The 15,659-nt window shown below is 49.4% G+C and overlaps 1 protein-coding gene across 3 annotated transcripts in view; it reads right to left on the bottom strand.

Annotated features, from left to right (window-relative positions):
• The window catches only part of LOC123934102 (CREB binding protein), a 124,603-nt gene that overhangs the window by 53,532 nt on the left and 55,412 nt on the right, over nucleotides 1-15,659 (bottom strand). For all 3 annotated transcript variants that reach the window (XM_045994053.1, XM_045994051.1, XM_045994054.1), the window contains exon 3: nucleotides 14,567-14,743. In XM_045994053.1, coding sequence (XP_045850009.1) covers nucleotides 14,567-14,743 — 177 coding nt within the window. The remainder of the gene's footprint in view (nucleotides 1-14,566; nucleotides 14,744-15,659) is intronic.

The raw sequence follows: 15,659 nt of genomic DNA, 5'->3' as shown, positions 1-15,659 counted from the left end.
CTCGCGTGAGAGAACGCTCTTTCCTCACGCTAATTTTTCCCCGGCGTAAAAACACACATGCACACGGCAGAAAATCTGAGAAGCAACAGAACTATGAAGTTTCCCGATGAACACTCGAAATCCCAACATCCGGAAGTCCACTCTGAAAGTGCGGACAGGATTGTCTTCTCGCGGTCTTGTCTTCTGCGTCCACGCCTAGGTACAAACCATAACCAACAGTCTTCTCTCTCTCACTCACTCACAGACACACGCGACTTGGTATTTACTCCAGGCTCTGTCCCATAACATTAAGTTGTTTCATACAATACGACAGCGTGATCTGTAACAAGCATATGGCTATTCATTCATTTACCCAATCTCCCGCTGCAGAACGTGGAACTCTACTCCCTGCCCCTTCCCTCACAACTTGAACTACAGCTTTCACAAGCAGCCTCTGACTACGCCTCCAGCAGCATTCACCCCGACATTCAAAGTGTCCTTCTCAATCGGGCAATTCCCACAGATAGAAAGTCCAATCAGAAATCAATAGGAATGGAGAAATGGAGGAGAACCCTGGCTCAGGCTTCTCTCTGCTGCATTTGCAAAAATATCAAATATACAGAAAAGCAGACAAGAAAGCTTCCCATTATCACACCTAACAAAGTGACCAACAATTTCTTAATATTCATTAATACTTAGTCCATATGCGACTTCTCTAGTTGTCCCAAAAGTGTCTTTTAGAGTTGGTCTGCAGAAACAGGACCCAATTAAGGCCCACACCCCACATGTGATGGTTGTTTTTAAGGTTCATCTATTGCTTCCCTCCCCCTTTATTTTCTCATGATGCTGACTTGTTGAAGAGACCATGCCAGTTGTCCTAGTTCTTAAAATACAGAAATGCTACATACAAAAATATAAATTGTATTAAAGTCGGGTGAAATGCCTAAACTTAACAACTGAATTATAAATAGACTGCCTTTAGGTTACTAAAAATGAACACACTGATTCTCATTTGGGATGTTCTTAATAGTGTTTTTTCAGCTATGCTTACCGTATTTTGAAAGCTCAACACGTCAAAAGAGCACAGCCGGGAAGTCTAAGGCCCACGTTCATCAGCAGATGCTCAGTGAGCTCTACACATCGTAGACATGTGTCTCGGGCAAAATGGAACAGAAGACACACCTCAGGTGCCTGTGTCTGGCCCTCCCAATGACTCTGGAGACTTGAACGGGGCCAGTCCACTTAGCAAGGTGCTGACAAATACGAGGCAGTCAAGTGCCTCCACCCTCAGACTGACGATCTGAGGAGACAGGAGAGCTGCGAGGACTGCGCGTCCTGAACGCCACCAGAAACAGCCTTCAGATGCTACCAACGTCCCTGCTCATGCTCGCTGCCCGGGTGGGCGGAGAACGGGGGGAAAATGCTCAGACAAGAACCTCCTTTAAACAAAACAATCCCTGCCATGTTTTAAATCTGCCTAGAAGAAATGTATTCATTTTACTCAACAGCCAAGAAAATTCCAAAAGAACAGTAAAAATAATGGGGGAACCTATTTTGTCAGATACCAAAACTATAAGCTATAGATTTATCGGTAAGTCTGGAGAAAGACGCACGTGTATAGGAAATCAGTGCATCGTAAGTATCTCAAGTCGGGGGGTGGTGGGAGCAGCAATATGTGACTCCGAGGTCACCTTAAATATAAATTCCAGATGAATTAAAGTGAACAAACATAGATTAAAGCTGATTAAAGTACTAAAAAAATAAAAACTATTTTTAGAATGAAGGTAAGAAAACCTAACAAAATGAGGAAAATTTTAAAAAGCAAAAAACCCGAAGAAAAAATGGCTGTTTTGAGAAGTAAAATAGTCAAACGACAGGGCCAAAAAAAATTTTTTTTAGATTTATTTATTTGACAGAGAGAGACAGACAGACACACAGCAAGAGAGAGAACACAAGCAGAGGGAGTGGAACTGCTCCCCGCTGAGCAGGTGGCCTGATGTGGGGCTCCATCCCAGGACCCCTGGGATCATGACCTGAGCCGAAGGCAGACACTTAACGACTGAGCCACCTGGGCGCCCTAACAGGACCATTTTTAAAAAGGATTTTATTTATTTCAGAGGGAGAGAGTGCACGTGTGTGCCAGAGTGCAAGCATGAGTGGGGGGAGGGGCAGAGGGAAAAGCAGGCTCCCTGCTGGGCTAGGGCTCCATCCCAGGACCCTGAGACGATGATCTATGCTGAAGGCAGATACTTAACTAACTGAGCCACCCAGGTGCCCTGATAGGACCATTTTTTAAGTTCCTGAAATGTCTGTTCTCCAGGAAGACTATGGCATTTATTATCATACAAAGAGCTCCTAAGAGGGAAAAAACGACAACAGAAAGCAAAAAGCACCACTACGACACTGCAGTATGTGTGTGGGGAAATGTGCAGGCACCTCAACAAAGGAAATACAAGGATATGACAAACACGTTCCACAGCTCCGGAGGAGGAAGTCTTCCTGACCACCAGTGGCAAAGAGGGCAGGAACGGACACTCCCCGTCGGAAGCATGAACGTGGACCCCTCGCTCACGCTGTACCCACACAGTAACTCAGAACGAACCCAGGACCCACCGGGGGCACTGTAAATGTGGCGATCTCAGAAAAATCACGGAGTAAATGTGCATGACCTTGGACCAAGCAATGAGTTCTTCAGTAAGTCACCAAAAGCACAAAGAGCGGTAACAGCAAAGAGAAGCTGGACCTCATTAAAATTACAAACTGTTTCCTTCAAAGGACACCACTGAGAAAGTGAGAGACAACCTAAAGAACGGGGAATCTATTTGCCAAATCACAGATGTGACAGGCACTTGCATCTAAAACATACAAAGAACTCTTACAACTCAACAGTAAAAAGACAAATAACTTAATTAAAAAACGGGCAAACTATCTGAGTATTTCCCCAAAGAACACACACAAACGGTCAATAAATACAAGAAAAGCTGCTCAGCCCCAGGAACCACCAGGGAAGCACAACTCCGAACTACAACGAGACACCACTTCACGCGCCCAGGACGGCCACGGTGAGCAGCGCCGGCCCAGCATGTGCTGACGAGCATGTGCAAAGCCAATGTTAAATGGAGCAGCCACTTCGGACAAGAGTCTGGCGGCTCCTCGAAAGGTTAAACCGAGAGTCACCACAAGACCCAGCAATTCCCCACCGACGTATCTACTTGAAAGGAGTGAAAACTGGTCACTCGGATGTCTGCAGCAACATTAACATAGGAGCCAAAACGCGGAAACAACTCAGATGCCCACTGAGGCAGGAATGGAGAACTGGCCGTGATATATCCACAAGGGATAATTCAAGCACGAAAAGGAAACACTGACACATGCTGCGTGAGGAACTCTGAAAACACCGCCCTCAGTTAAAACAGGTATCACAAAAGAGCACACACTGTATAATTCTGCTTCTCTAACTGTCCAGAATAAGTCATTTCACAGGGGTAGAAAATCCATTAGTGGTTGCTTCTGGCTGGGAGTTCCAGGAAAACCGGGAGTAACTGCAAACGGTACGGGGTTTCTTTTCAAGGTAATACAACTGTTCTAAAAGTGACCGTGGCGAGGGGCACCTGAGTGGCTCAGCTGGTTAAGAGACTGACTCCTGGTTTCTGCTCAGGTCACTATCTCAGGGCCCTCGGATCAAGCCCCTCATCGGGCTCTGCGCTCAGCGGGGAGTCAGCTTGAGGAGTCTCTCTCCCTGTCTCTCCCACTCAACTCCCTTTTTCTAAAATAAATAAACAAATCTTTAAAACTGATAGTGGTAATGGTTGAACACTGAATTACGCACTTTAAAGGTGGGAATTGTATGATGTGAGTTTTATCTTAGTAAAAAAAAATTTTTTAAAAGCTCTATCTCACTAACCGCACACAAAAAAATTAAAAAAAAAAAAAAAAAAAGCATTTTCCATCAATCTGACCAAAATAATACAATAACTGGTACTGATGAGGATGTAGACAATTCTCCGGTGCTTTGGTGATAATGCAATTTAGTGTAACTCTGGAAAGCAACATGTATCAAAGAGTAAAACGTGCATTTTTTGGATCTGGTAGTTCCACTTCTTATAACAATTATTAGGGAGCTAAGAAAATGGGCTAGCGAGCTCAACACTCTGTGCAAAGACAGACATCACACCTTGATTAAATTACTAAAAACCAGACTAAAAATCCTACAGAAAGTGGGCTAATTACTGGCTGCAGACATAGTGAAACAATATGCAACCATAAAAAAGAAAGGCAGACCTCAAGTGACCCTAGTCAAAAAGCCATGTGGAAAAAAATGTTCCAGCCAAGCACGGCCCAAATCCCTGACCCCCTCAGAACTGTGAGATACAATGAAACAATTTTAACATGAGGGTAACAATAATAACCATGTAGACCTTTATGCTTTCACAAAAAGCAGTCTATGTAATATATTAAGCTAAAAAAGGAAGTTAAAAAATACCATGAAATCATTCAATTTTTCCTTATTAACTTTATACATCTGTACCTGGTTCTTCAGACAACCTTGTTACAAGGACCTCGTGGCTCCCCCCCCCCGCAGGGAAGATCCTGCTTGTAAGCACATATTGTTTCAATGTTTTACAATAAGCGTCTACCATTTTTAGAATGAGAAAACATTCTACTTTGGAGAAAAAAGAAACCAGAGGAATCAAGAGAAAATACTTAAGAATTAATGTGCAAATTAAAACTGTAAAGATCCCAGAAGGGAATAAGCCACACATTCTGTAATGCAAAGGTGGTAAATTTAGGCCCTCATCAAAAACCAAAACAAACCACACCGCCAAGCAGTGGTTCCGAACTAATCCCCAGTAAAATCCCTCCGAACCAATTCCCCATTCCCGCTTCCCAGACTAGGATTCACAGAGCTGATGCAGAGCCAGAAGCATTTCTATCTGTTAACATTCTGTAGGGGGAGCTTTATTGTTTTAAGTGTTCTACTTTCCCCCTGGTTTTCCAAAATGAACACGTACGTATGTATTTTCACAGTGAAAAGAAAACAAAACACCGCAAAGAAAAAAGGCACGTAGGTGAGTCTGATACAGTGTAGACCTGTCTACAAAGGGAAAGTGCCAGAGGCCACGGGACAGAAGAAGTTACATTTTCTCCATAACCACAACCGGAACAAATGCAAAAGCCGTCAACACACTAGGAAAAGTTTTCTGAAACACAGTAATCATGCGGGTGTAATCCCTTCTCCCCCGCTCAGCCAGTCTGCATTTCTCAAGTTCTTCGTACAGGCTGTGTTCAGTGCTCAACAAGCAGCAGCTCATTTAATACCCCATCGCCAGGGGAGGAACTCACCTGGGGCCAATCCCGAGGTACAAGAGAAGTAACTGGGGCCCAGAAGGGTGCCTCACACTCACAGGGCCTGACTGGCGGAGCTGGCGTGGAGGGTGGCCTAGCGCACCCTTCGGCTCTCGGCAGCCTGCCTTGACAGAGGGCTAACCACAATGCCTTTGGAAAGTGTTCTAAGAGAGTCTAACAGAAACTGGAAGAAGACAGGAACTAAGCCACTCAAGAAAGAAACCATGTCTCTAGAGGCGGCTGGGTGGCTCTGTCGGTTAAGCGTTCAACTCTTGATCATGATCTCAGGGTCCGGGGATGGAACCGTGTGTCAGGCTCCACGTGCAGCCTGCTGGAGAGTCTCCCCCTCGGCCCCTCCTCCTGTTCGAGCCCTTGCTCACTCTAAAATAAAGAAAATCTTAAAAAAAAAAAAAGTCTCCAAATCTAAGTACTTTAATTCTCATCAATAAAGAAAGAAATGCAAATTAGCATAATGAAACACCATGAATCTCCTATCAAAGGACAGAGTGATCACCCCAGCCACAGAAGCACTGTGTAAAACTGGAGACAAGGTACACAGCTTCTGTCGAAGGCAGTTATCACAGTACCCACCAAAAGCTTTAAAATTGGGGCGCCTGGGTGGCTCAGTACATTAAGCGTCTGCCTTTGGCCCAGGTACATGATCTCAGGGTTCTGGGATGGAGCCCCACAACGAGTTCTCTGCTCGGCAGGGAACCTGCTTCCCCCTCTTTCTGCCTACTTGTGATCTCTCTGCCAAATAAATAAATGGAATCTTTAAAAAAAAAAAAAGTCTTAAAATATACGTAACATCCATTTTGGGAACTCAAATGAGCTCACATGCAATTCCTAACCACGGAAGGAGGGGTCAGCATGGTGCAGGAGTCGCCACGGCTCAGTCATGAGTCTGCCCTGCACGTGAGCACTCAAAGACTTGAGGGCCGGCAGGGGACACAGAGCTCACCCGGCCAGCAGCTGCAGGGTCACAGCCTGCCTGCCCCTCTCCAGTCTTTGCTGGATTTGGCCACGTGCTCTTTCATGTACCGCTTGTCACCACAACCTAATCATTGTTCAGACCCCACCCATCAAACGACCGGGAAAAGCAAACTTTTAATATTCTGATATTCCTTAATATTTAAAGGAATCTAAGATGTACTTTTCTTAGAATTGTTACTGTCACACAGGTCTGAGTTAAGCTGCACCAAACCCATCTCTGTGTATGCCCTGTATTCTATCCTAAGGATATAATCACAGATGTGCATAAAGAGCGCATGTAATAAAATCTATCCTGGCATTCTTCCTAGAAAAAAGTCGTTTTACATTAAGCATCCAAGAAAAGGCCATGTCTGCAAAGCCTAGTGCAAACAGTACGTATCAGGGTAGAACAGGGACAGGCCGGGGGAGGGCTGGCTGGAGGCAGGGGGTGAGGAGGTGGACGTGCTTCCTCTCCCTACGCAACTACCACCTTGCGTCTACTCGAGGCTGGGACTCCTGGAGACAGCGCTTCAGAGTAACCTGGCCCAAACCTTCCCCATCTCCAATCAGTTCGGCCCATGCTCCTCTGGCCTCCTTCCCATGGCCCCCCTGGAAACCTGACTTCTCCCCAACCTCCAATCAAACTCAGAAATGACAGCAAAGCAAACACCAGGTGGGACACAGAATTGCTCTGCAATATGTGCTTGTTCTGATTCCCCCAGAAGGACCCTAGAACAGCTGGGTGCGCAAAGCTCTGGTGTCATAAAATAACAGAAAATGCTCATTAAGTGCACACAGCTATCAAACTAGGAAGAGGCAATAATTACCTTTGAGATGATAAAGATCAGCCGGTAAGGAAAAGAACACAGCTATTTAGATAGACTGAATAATGTTTCTTGTGTTCTCTCCTTTTTGCTTGGTTCTTACTGGTTTTAAGAAATAAGATTACCTTACAACTTAAGACTTAAAATCTCCTAAGACAATAACTTAAAATGAGCAAGCTGGACAAGAATGATTCTTAAATAATCTTCCACATAAGAAGTGATTTTAGAACAGAATGGTTCTAAATGGTTACACCAAGGAAGGAAACATGATAGATTGGGGGGGCGGGCAGCAAAGGCGCGGGACTAACAACTGGACACTCACCCATTCTCTCCGCAGCCTCAGGCCTCAAGTCCACTCCTTCCCCACTGGAGTCAGTCTGCCAAGGAGGGCGAGCGGTACCTGCTTCTGTGCCAATAAACACTAAGAAGTAGGACATGCTGGATCTACTCCCATGGCCAAGGTGACGCGCCAGCCAGACCAAGGGTCTCAACGCCAGGCCCTTCACCAAATGACCAGACCAAGAGAATCACCAATCTACCAACGAGTTTACAAAATATCCTTCTTGACTCTATCATACATGTGACCACATTCTTCAGGAATACTCATCACAGTAAGTATCTGGTAACTGGGCACGTTCCTCACATGACAAGCTGGTGTCTGGTGACATGAGCCTCAGGGCTGATGCAGGCGGCCACGAAAGGGAAGGGGACACGGGCTGCGGTACTTCGGATGCAGTGATGGACGGTGCTGACCACTGTGCGAGGTAGGACCGTCCCCATCCAGACTGAGCACGCTCTCTACAGAGTTCTTCCAAGAGTCATCTCACTCCTCAGAAATTGGCTGCACTTGCGGCTGACAGGCAGGTGCCAGTCGTGACACCAACATTCAGTGGGGACGCGGGCCAGCCTTCGACCTTCCTGTGGGCTCTCCGCTTGGCAGGAAGCGCGAGAGCAGCGTGACTCTCTAGGTCATGTGAGCTGCTCCCTGGGGTGGAGGTGGGGGGCGCTGAGGAAAGGGCTGCACGAATCAGACCCTGGACAGAAAGTCAATGACCCTGACTGAGCACTTGCGATGCCTGAGCTTATACCTGACATCAAGGGACATTGTTCACTTTTCTCAATTCATAGTTTCCCGGTATTGCAAAGTATCCTACTTTGGGCTTAGGCTATCTCCTGGCTGATATTTATTGCCAAAACAAAAGTTTAAGCAGGAGCAGGGATTTACACAGCTACTGAAGAGAATTCTAGACTAAGTCACTCTTCAAAGGCCCCAGCACCCGCATTCTGGGGATCTTCAAGACACAGGTGGAGGAACAGACGAAAGAAGCAGACGTAAGCTCTTGAAAATCCACAAACACTGCGGTCACTAATGACAACACTTGCTTCCGAGCGCTCGCCCAGGCTTCCCAGTTCATGTACCGAGGCCCCATTCCCGCCTGTGGAGCGGTCAGAGCCGGAGTGACCAGTCCCCTGCCGTTTGCTTCCCCACGAGGACAAGAGGCCGCCCTGAGTGCCGGGGCAGAGGGACCGATCCGCCGGTCAGGGCCGGTGAGCTCCCGCCGTGCAGCGTGAGGAGCCAGTGCACGGGGCTGGGGGAAGGGGAGCGTCTCTGCAAAAAAGCCCTGGATTCACGAGGCTTCACCCTGCTCGGTCATTTCAAGTCTTACCCCTCGGGGATCAGAAACCGGATACAGAAGACAGAAAATCAGGAGAATAAGGCAAACAAGAGTCGCGGGAGGACTTCGGGGCGGACACAGACACCGTCGGGACGGCGGGACAGCGGGCTGCCAGCACCGCAGCAGTCAGAGGCGCCTGAAAACATTATTCCACGTCCGCGTCGCCAGGGCAGCTTGTTTAAAACTGCGGAGTGTGGTTAAGAGAGAGATAAAGCCAGCCGCGGGGTGATCCTCCCGAACAGCCCTAGAAGGAGCGGAGCGGCTGTGCGAGGAAGGACAGAAGAGTGACCGCGGATGCAGAGACTCCCGCCTCCTCCAAGGGACTCCGCCCAGGAAGACTGGATGGGGCCAGGAGCCAGTCATGGACTTGAGGTCCGCGGCACACCCTGAGACACAGAGAAACCCAAAGATGCAGAGAGGGCCCCGCAAGGGCCGCTGATGGCTCGTCAGCCCTGTGCGGCTAGCCCGCGGGCAGGGATCGGGAGCCCGCAGCCCTCCCCTGCGCACCGCCCGCCGTGTTCTCCTCCCAGGACAGACCGGATCAGCCACTATCTGGGGGCCTCGCCTAAAGGCTGCACTTCAAACTCCTGTGACATGGGGACCAATGTGAACCCTAACACACACTCGTGAGCGATTTTAAATAAGCAGCACCCTGATTTCCCAAGTCACAACTTTAAGAATGGGATATCTCCGTAACACAGTTCTTGGTTTTTCTCAAAAGAACAAAAGCCCCAAACCAAACCAGAAGAATCACCACCTCCCCCCTCCCAAGAGCTTCCTGTAAGAAAGAGCCCCATAGCAGACTACATCTGGGAGTCCCACAGGACAGTCCACGGGGAACCTGAGGAGGGAGCCCCTTTGGTCACCAAACTTTCTCAGAGTAGATACACCCAAGACATGTCCCACATCTTAACAACGCTCCTTTAAAAACACTCTGGAACCTGTTGTGAAGGTCAGCGATGACCCAACAACTCCAGTCCCAAATATGTCTGATGTCCCCCCTCCTCCCCAAGTTTGTAGGCTAGGACTTGTTCACATGAAAACGGCAGCTGGACAGTACCACCGGGAGTGACAGGGCCTCCTCTTCAGAGCGCCGCCCAGGAACTACGCCCCCGCCTCTGCCTCCTCACGCGTCCTTGTGCACAGCCCTCCTTCAACGTGGCCTATAGGGACCCCCATCCCAGTCCACAGAATGATGACCCGACCTCTACCCCAACTCAGATCTGCACCTGTTCTTTTGTCATTAAAATTTAAATAATTAAAAAAACCTTTAAAAAACCCCATGAAAGCTGTTCTGGAAAACTACACAGTGAATATATATATGTTTAACTGTCAAATCACTCCTATTAATTCCAGTTACGAACAAGTAACATGGCACACACACTGTATTTTATTAGATCTGAATCAATCTTGACTATTTCTGAAACACAACCTGATTTCAGAGATACTACAAATCTGAAAAAAAGAGTGCATCTCAAAATCACGAAACACCCTAATAACATGATGAGATTTCTAACAAACTTAAATAATATGCAGAAAGTTAAGAAACTGTGACAAGATGGCCAAACATAGAACTGTGATGACATACGTCTGAAAATTTGGGAAAATGTGCCAATTTGCTTTGAAATATTATCCTGAGAATCTATAAGCCCTAAAAACGACCCCACCTGCACCAGGGGCCTGGAGCCCCCCCCCCCAGAGCCCCCAGCACATCCCAGAGGATAATGACAGCTGGGAACCCTGTGGGGGACAACAGAGCATGTCCACAGGTCTCTGCGTCCCGCAGAGTGACCCGCGTGTTCTGGGGACACTCTTCCGCCCTGGCGCCTGACTCGCCATCTCCTCCTGTTCATGTTCCCCGTCCTGTTCCCATTACCCAGATCCTCCTCCACCCGTCTCCCCTGCGGCGCTCTCATTCCCTGTGGACTGGGACAGCGGATGCCCGGCTGTATGCCCACCTGTTTGCCTGATGCCCCCCATACGGACACCTCACAAGCATTTCAAAAGGAACACAGGTGAAGTGCAATTACAAATGCCCCCTCCCCCCACCGATCACCTCGTTCTCCCCCCTCTCCAGTCTGTCCCTCCCCCAGCTCTGTACATGGCTCCCCCAAGCACCAAGTCGCCTTATGTGGTGGCCTCACACTTCTGTTCCAGTGGCAAATCTTGTCTGGCCTCCTGCCCCCTCTCTCTGTGATCCAGTGCATCCTCCAGTCAAGACCACCGCAGTGACCCCTGCCCCCCAAAGCCCTCCCGGAGCTGGCTCCTGCTCAGCCCCCACATTCCAGTACACCGCTCTCCTTGAAACTCTCAACCTTGAGAGTCGCCCTTCCCGCTGGCTGCCTGCTGGTCCCTATCCAAGCCAATGCTCTCCCAGTGCCCCCGGTCTCTGTGGCTTCTGCATCTTTTGACCCTGCCCTGAAATGTCCTTCCTTGGTTTGGCCCAAGGAGTTCCCTGTGCCAACCTCAGCCACTGCTTGCTCCTCAGACCTGCTAGGGCAGTTTGTATTTTATGATTATTTATTTTCCATCACCACCAACCAAATTTCATGAAAGGGGGTGAGTTCACTCAAACCTGTATCCTGGGGCACATGGGCCAGGAGACAGTGTTCACCAAATGGGGTGGATTAAAGGGATGGCCACACCCCCTTCCTTTCTCGGCCTACCTGGGGATGACGGAATCCTCCAGAATCTAGGAGAGGAGAAAAGCAAGCGCCCATGAGCAATGAGTGAGTAGCTTAAATCATTCCATGAAGAGCTCGACCAGGGCATCAGGTAGTGCGGCACCAGAGCTCCCACCTGACTGTTTGGTACCGCAGCTCTAGCTGGGTTGTAAAAGATTATTCCACAGAGGATGACCAAAAACAAACAAAACAAAACACAAGTAAGGTCAAGGCTTCATATCCAAAACACTCAGTTTTTGCTACCTTCTCTCCCTCACTCCGGGGGAAAAAACCAAAATCCACAGATTCCAAGGGGTCAGATATAATTCAGAAAATTTAAGGAAGACTGTAACACATGCTCAAGGAAGCGCTGTAAACACAGGCTAGCACCCAATGGGCTCAGGGTTGCTAAAACATGAAACCAGGCATTATTTTTTTTTTTTTTTGAAGATTTATTTATTTATTTGACAGGCAGAGAGAGGGGGAAGCAGCCTCTCCCTGAACTCGATCCCAGGACCCTGAGATCATGACCTGAGCCGAAGGCAGAGGCTTTAACCCACTGAGCCACCCACGTGCCCCAATACCAGGCATTATTAAAAAGAGTTTTAGACTTTGCAAAGAGGAGCTACATAGCCTTGAACAAATGAAAAATGAAAACCCCTCAAGCCCTCAACTTCCTCATCTGTAAACTGGGACATACAGCAATGTCTTTTAAGAGGCTGTTACAAAAATAAGGTAAGCTGAGGGCACGAAAACTCAGGCATAACCGTGCACTGGCTGTCCCATGCCTCTGCCAGTCCCCTCTGGCTCCCATCCCGACAGCACCAAGGCTGCCGACTGGGCCACGCTCCCTCACAGACACACATGCTGGCAAAGTCAGCCCTGTGTGCTCCAGGTAAATGTCTGAGGACAGCATTCAATGTCTGCCCTCCAAAGGTACCTTCTGGGCATCTCTGTCAAAGTCTATGCGTGCCCCCGTGGGGCAGGGGTACCTAGGCAAACAGTGCAGCTCTACAGACCAAACACTTCCTCAGTTTACCCCGATGATCCGACGAGGCTGCGGGGGGAGGAATGGAGAAAGAAAGAGCATAGCTGGAAGGGAGAGGAAAACAGAAAGTGAGGGCGGAGGGCGCTCGCTGCCACAAGCCCGGAGGGCGGAGCGCCAGTGCTACTGCCCTCCCAGAGTAGGTGTTCTCTGGCCGGGGGCGCCGTGAGCTCCTGCTGGGTGAGGGCCACACTACACAGCAATGGCCCTCACGACAGACAAAGATCCAGCCCCAAATGTCAACAGTGCCAAGGGAGAAAGAAGCCCTGACCCAGACCAAAGGGCTGTCCCCGCTGTCCCCACCAGCCCTGGCACAGGTGCAGGGAAACGGAAGCCTCTCCCCAGTCCAGAATGAACCTGCCCCTGACATGCACGGCGCTGCCAGGCATTGGGTCCCAGGAGCAGAGACAGGCGGGGGACGGAAGGCAAAGGGACTCTGCCCGTGAGCCGCAGGTAAAGGAGAGAGGAGGTGGAAATGGGTGGGGAACATCTGAAACGAGAGAAGGGAGGGAAACATAAGGCGGGGTTTCCCACACTCCGAAACACAGACAGTCTGCACAGAAGCACCCGCTCTCATCTGGCCGAGCTGAGGGGACGATCACCCGCCCTCGAGTCCACCCAAGGAGACTGGAGAAGAAGAGCAGAAGAGTGTGGGTGCGGCTCCGGCCTGCTGCCCCAGAGCTCAGAGGAGCTGCCCCAGGGAGCAGAGGCTTTGATTCAGGTTCTGGCTCGAACAGAATGTTACAGCAAGGACAGCAGCAAATCCAGGCAGGTTATGGGGAGACAATCAGAAGAAATAAAGTAGTAAAAACCTTAAACAGCTTGAGAACAGACTTCACTACTTGAACCCTCTCCTTTTTTTTTAAAAAGAAGGAAGGATGTAACGGAGACAACACCTGATCAGGACACCCTGCTCTTACCCCATTTTCTGATTGTACCAAAACCTAAGAGCAATCCACCCCACCCCCCAACCCACTGCCAACAGCCTCACAACTGTACACACTGTCAGTCTCTCGGCCGTGACAACCGCACCAGGGTCACATAAGATGCTAACCTCAGGAGAAGCCAACTGACAGACACATAGGAATTCTCTGTGTATCTTTACAGACAAAATAAAGAAAAAGTTTTTAATAAAAATCAAAAGACAAACCAAAGACGATGGTTTTCTGAACATAGTCCCTGGCTTTCTTCTGGGCCTTTCGAAGCTGCCACTGCACAGCGATGTGGATGGCAAGCGTGGGAGGGCAGGTCCCACCAGCAAGCCCAGGTAAGGAGACAGCGGCCTTCCCTGACCACCAAAGGCACACCAGATACTCAGTCCCTAAGTGTGCATAGTGAAGTCTGACAAAAGAACACACTTGCCCCTCAGGGTTTACAATTTTAGAAGATTCCATTTTGCAGGTCAAAAGGAGCTATTTTCCCATTCCTATCTTGGCTTGTTAGGCTGGGAGGCTCTAAGACTACTTCCCCTCTTACAGGTGGGAAATCTCAGAAGAAGAAACACACATGAAACTATCAAGACGGATATGGGGCGCCTGGGCGGCTCAGTCAGTCAAGCGCCAACTTTGGCTTGGGTCAGGATCCCAGGGTCCTGGGATTGAGCCCCACATTGGGCTCCTTGCTCAGTGGGGAGCCTGCTTCTCCCTCTGCCTGCTGCTCCCTCCCACTCTAACAGATAAGTAAATAAATTCTTTAATTAAAAAAAAAAAAGGACGGACGGACACGACCCCCTCATCTCCCAGGCACACGACACCGATTCGTGTTCTCCGGGCAGCGACAGCACTACCAGGAGCACTATCAGGAAGAGTGAGAAGAGTCCAGCCATCTGCAGCCGCGCGACTGAGTGAACGCCCCTGCACAGAGGGAGCCGGGAAGACCGACTGAGCCTCGACTGCTGGCTCAGCAAAGGAAAGCGCTCAGCGACAGAGTGCTCCCCGGCAGTGTCTCTCTTCCCCTCACCCACGACACGCGTCCGGCGGCAGATCTTCACGGTGAGCGCAGCACGCTCCACGCGCCAGCGCACCCACCGAGACCCCAGCCTGCGGGCCAAGGGCAACCTACCATGTTTGGCACGTTGGTGACTGAAGCATTCTTGATGTCCGTAGGGAAGGGAGGCAAACTGTTGACCATGCTCTGTTTGCTGGATAACTGGGGGTTCACTCCAGGGGCTCCCATCTGCTGCCCTCCAGTCTGACTGAAGGGCTGTCCGAACGGACTCGTGTTACCAGTCATTCCCATCTGAAACAGAGAACGGCAACGTGAGCGGTCATGACACGGTCACGGACAAAAGGAAGGGCCTCAGAAATGCTCACTCTGACCCGCTGAAGCCAGAATCATTACTTCTTGTGAAACCCTCCTTCTCATTCTAAATCGAAGGCTCATTCTCCAGGTTCCACTGGGATTATGAACAGAGCAACTCGCTCCAGTGGCTGCACACTAAGGGCCGAAGACCCAGAAGCCGCTCCCGACAGCTCCGCCTGCCCCTCCTGAACCATCGTCCAAGAGCAGCGCCTCTCCACCCTCACCGCAGCCGGACTCCCCACCCTCACGCCCCCGCGCCCCGACAGTGGCAGCAACACATTAAGAAAATCATCTGGAAAACAACAGCTTCCAGAATCACTGACAAAGGGGACTTCCTGGAGTTTAATCCTGAACCACTCGGAGTAACTACTTTCTGTCAAGTTCCATCATCAGACTAAAACTTTGTTTCCATTAGTTCAAAATCTGCAGTAGGCACGTTGACAAAGGAATGCTACAACCTCTGGGATTCACTCTAAAATAATCCCAGGAGGCAAGGAGGTAGTGGCAAGAGAAGGGCCTAGAAAAAAAGTGACTGGCGCAACTGGCCGTATGTTCTTAACTTCCAACAGGTGACAGGTATGTGTGTGTGTGGGGGGCTATTATACTACTTCCTCTAACATGACAAGTCTCAGGGTTCCATAAAGAAGTTTTTTTAAATTAGTGAAATAAAACCTACAGTAGCTAAACGCAAGAGTAGGCAGGAGGAGCCCCTCTCTATGCCTCCCTCAGCTCCTGCCCCTGGCCGGAGCCCTGTGGCAACACCCCGTCCCACCTGCCACTCTGGAGGGACCGGCTTCTTTGGTCGCCTGCCCCGGCTTTTCCTGCAAGTTCTAATATCCTACCCGTCGCCTAG

The sequence above is a fragment of the Meles meles genome, chromosome 21 (genome assembly GCF_922984935.1).
Source record: "Meles meles chromosome 21, mMelMel3.1 paternal haplotype, whole genome shotgun sequence".
Taxonomy (NCBI): Eukaryota; Metazoa; Chordata; class Mammalia; order Carnivora; family Mustelidae; genus Meles; species Meles meles.
The sequence above is the reverse complement of the archived record's forward strand: the minus strand, read 5'-3'. Positions and strand labels throughout refer to the sequence as shown.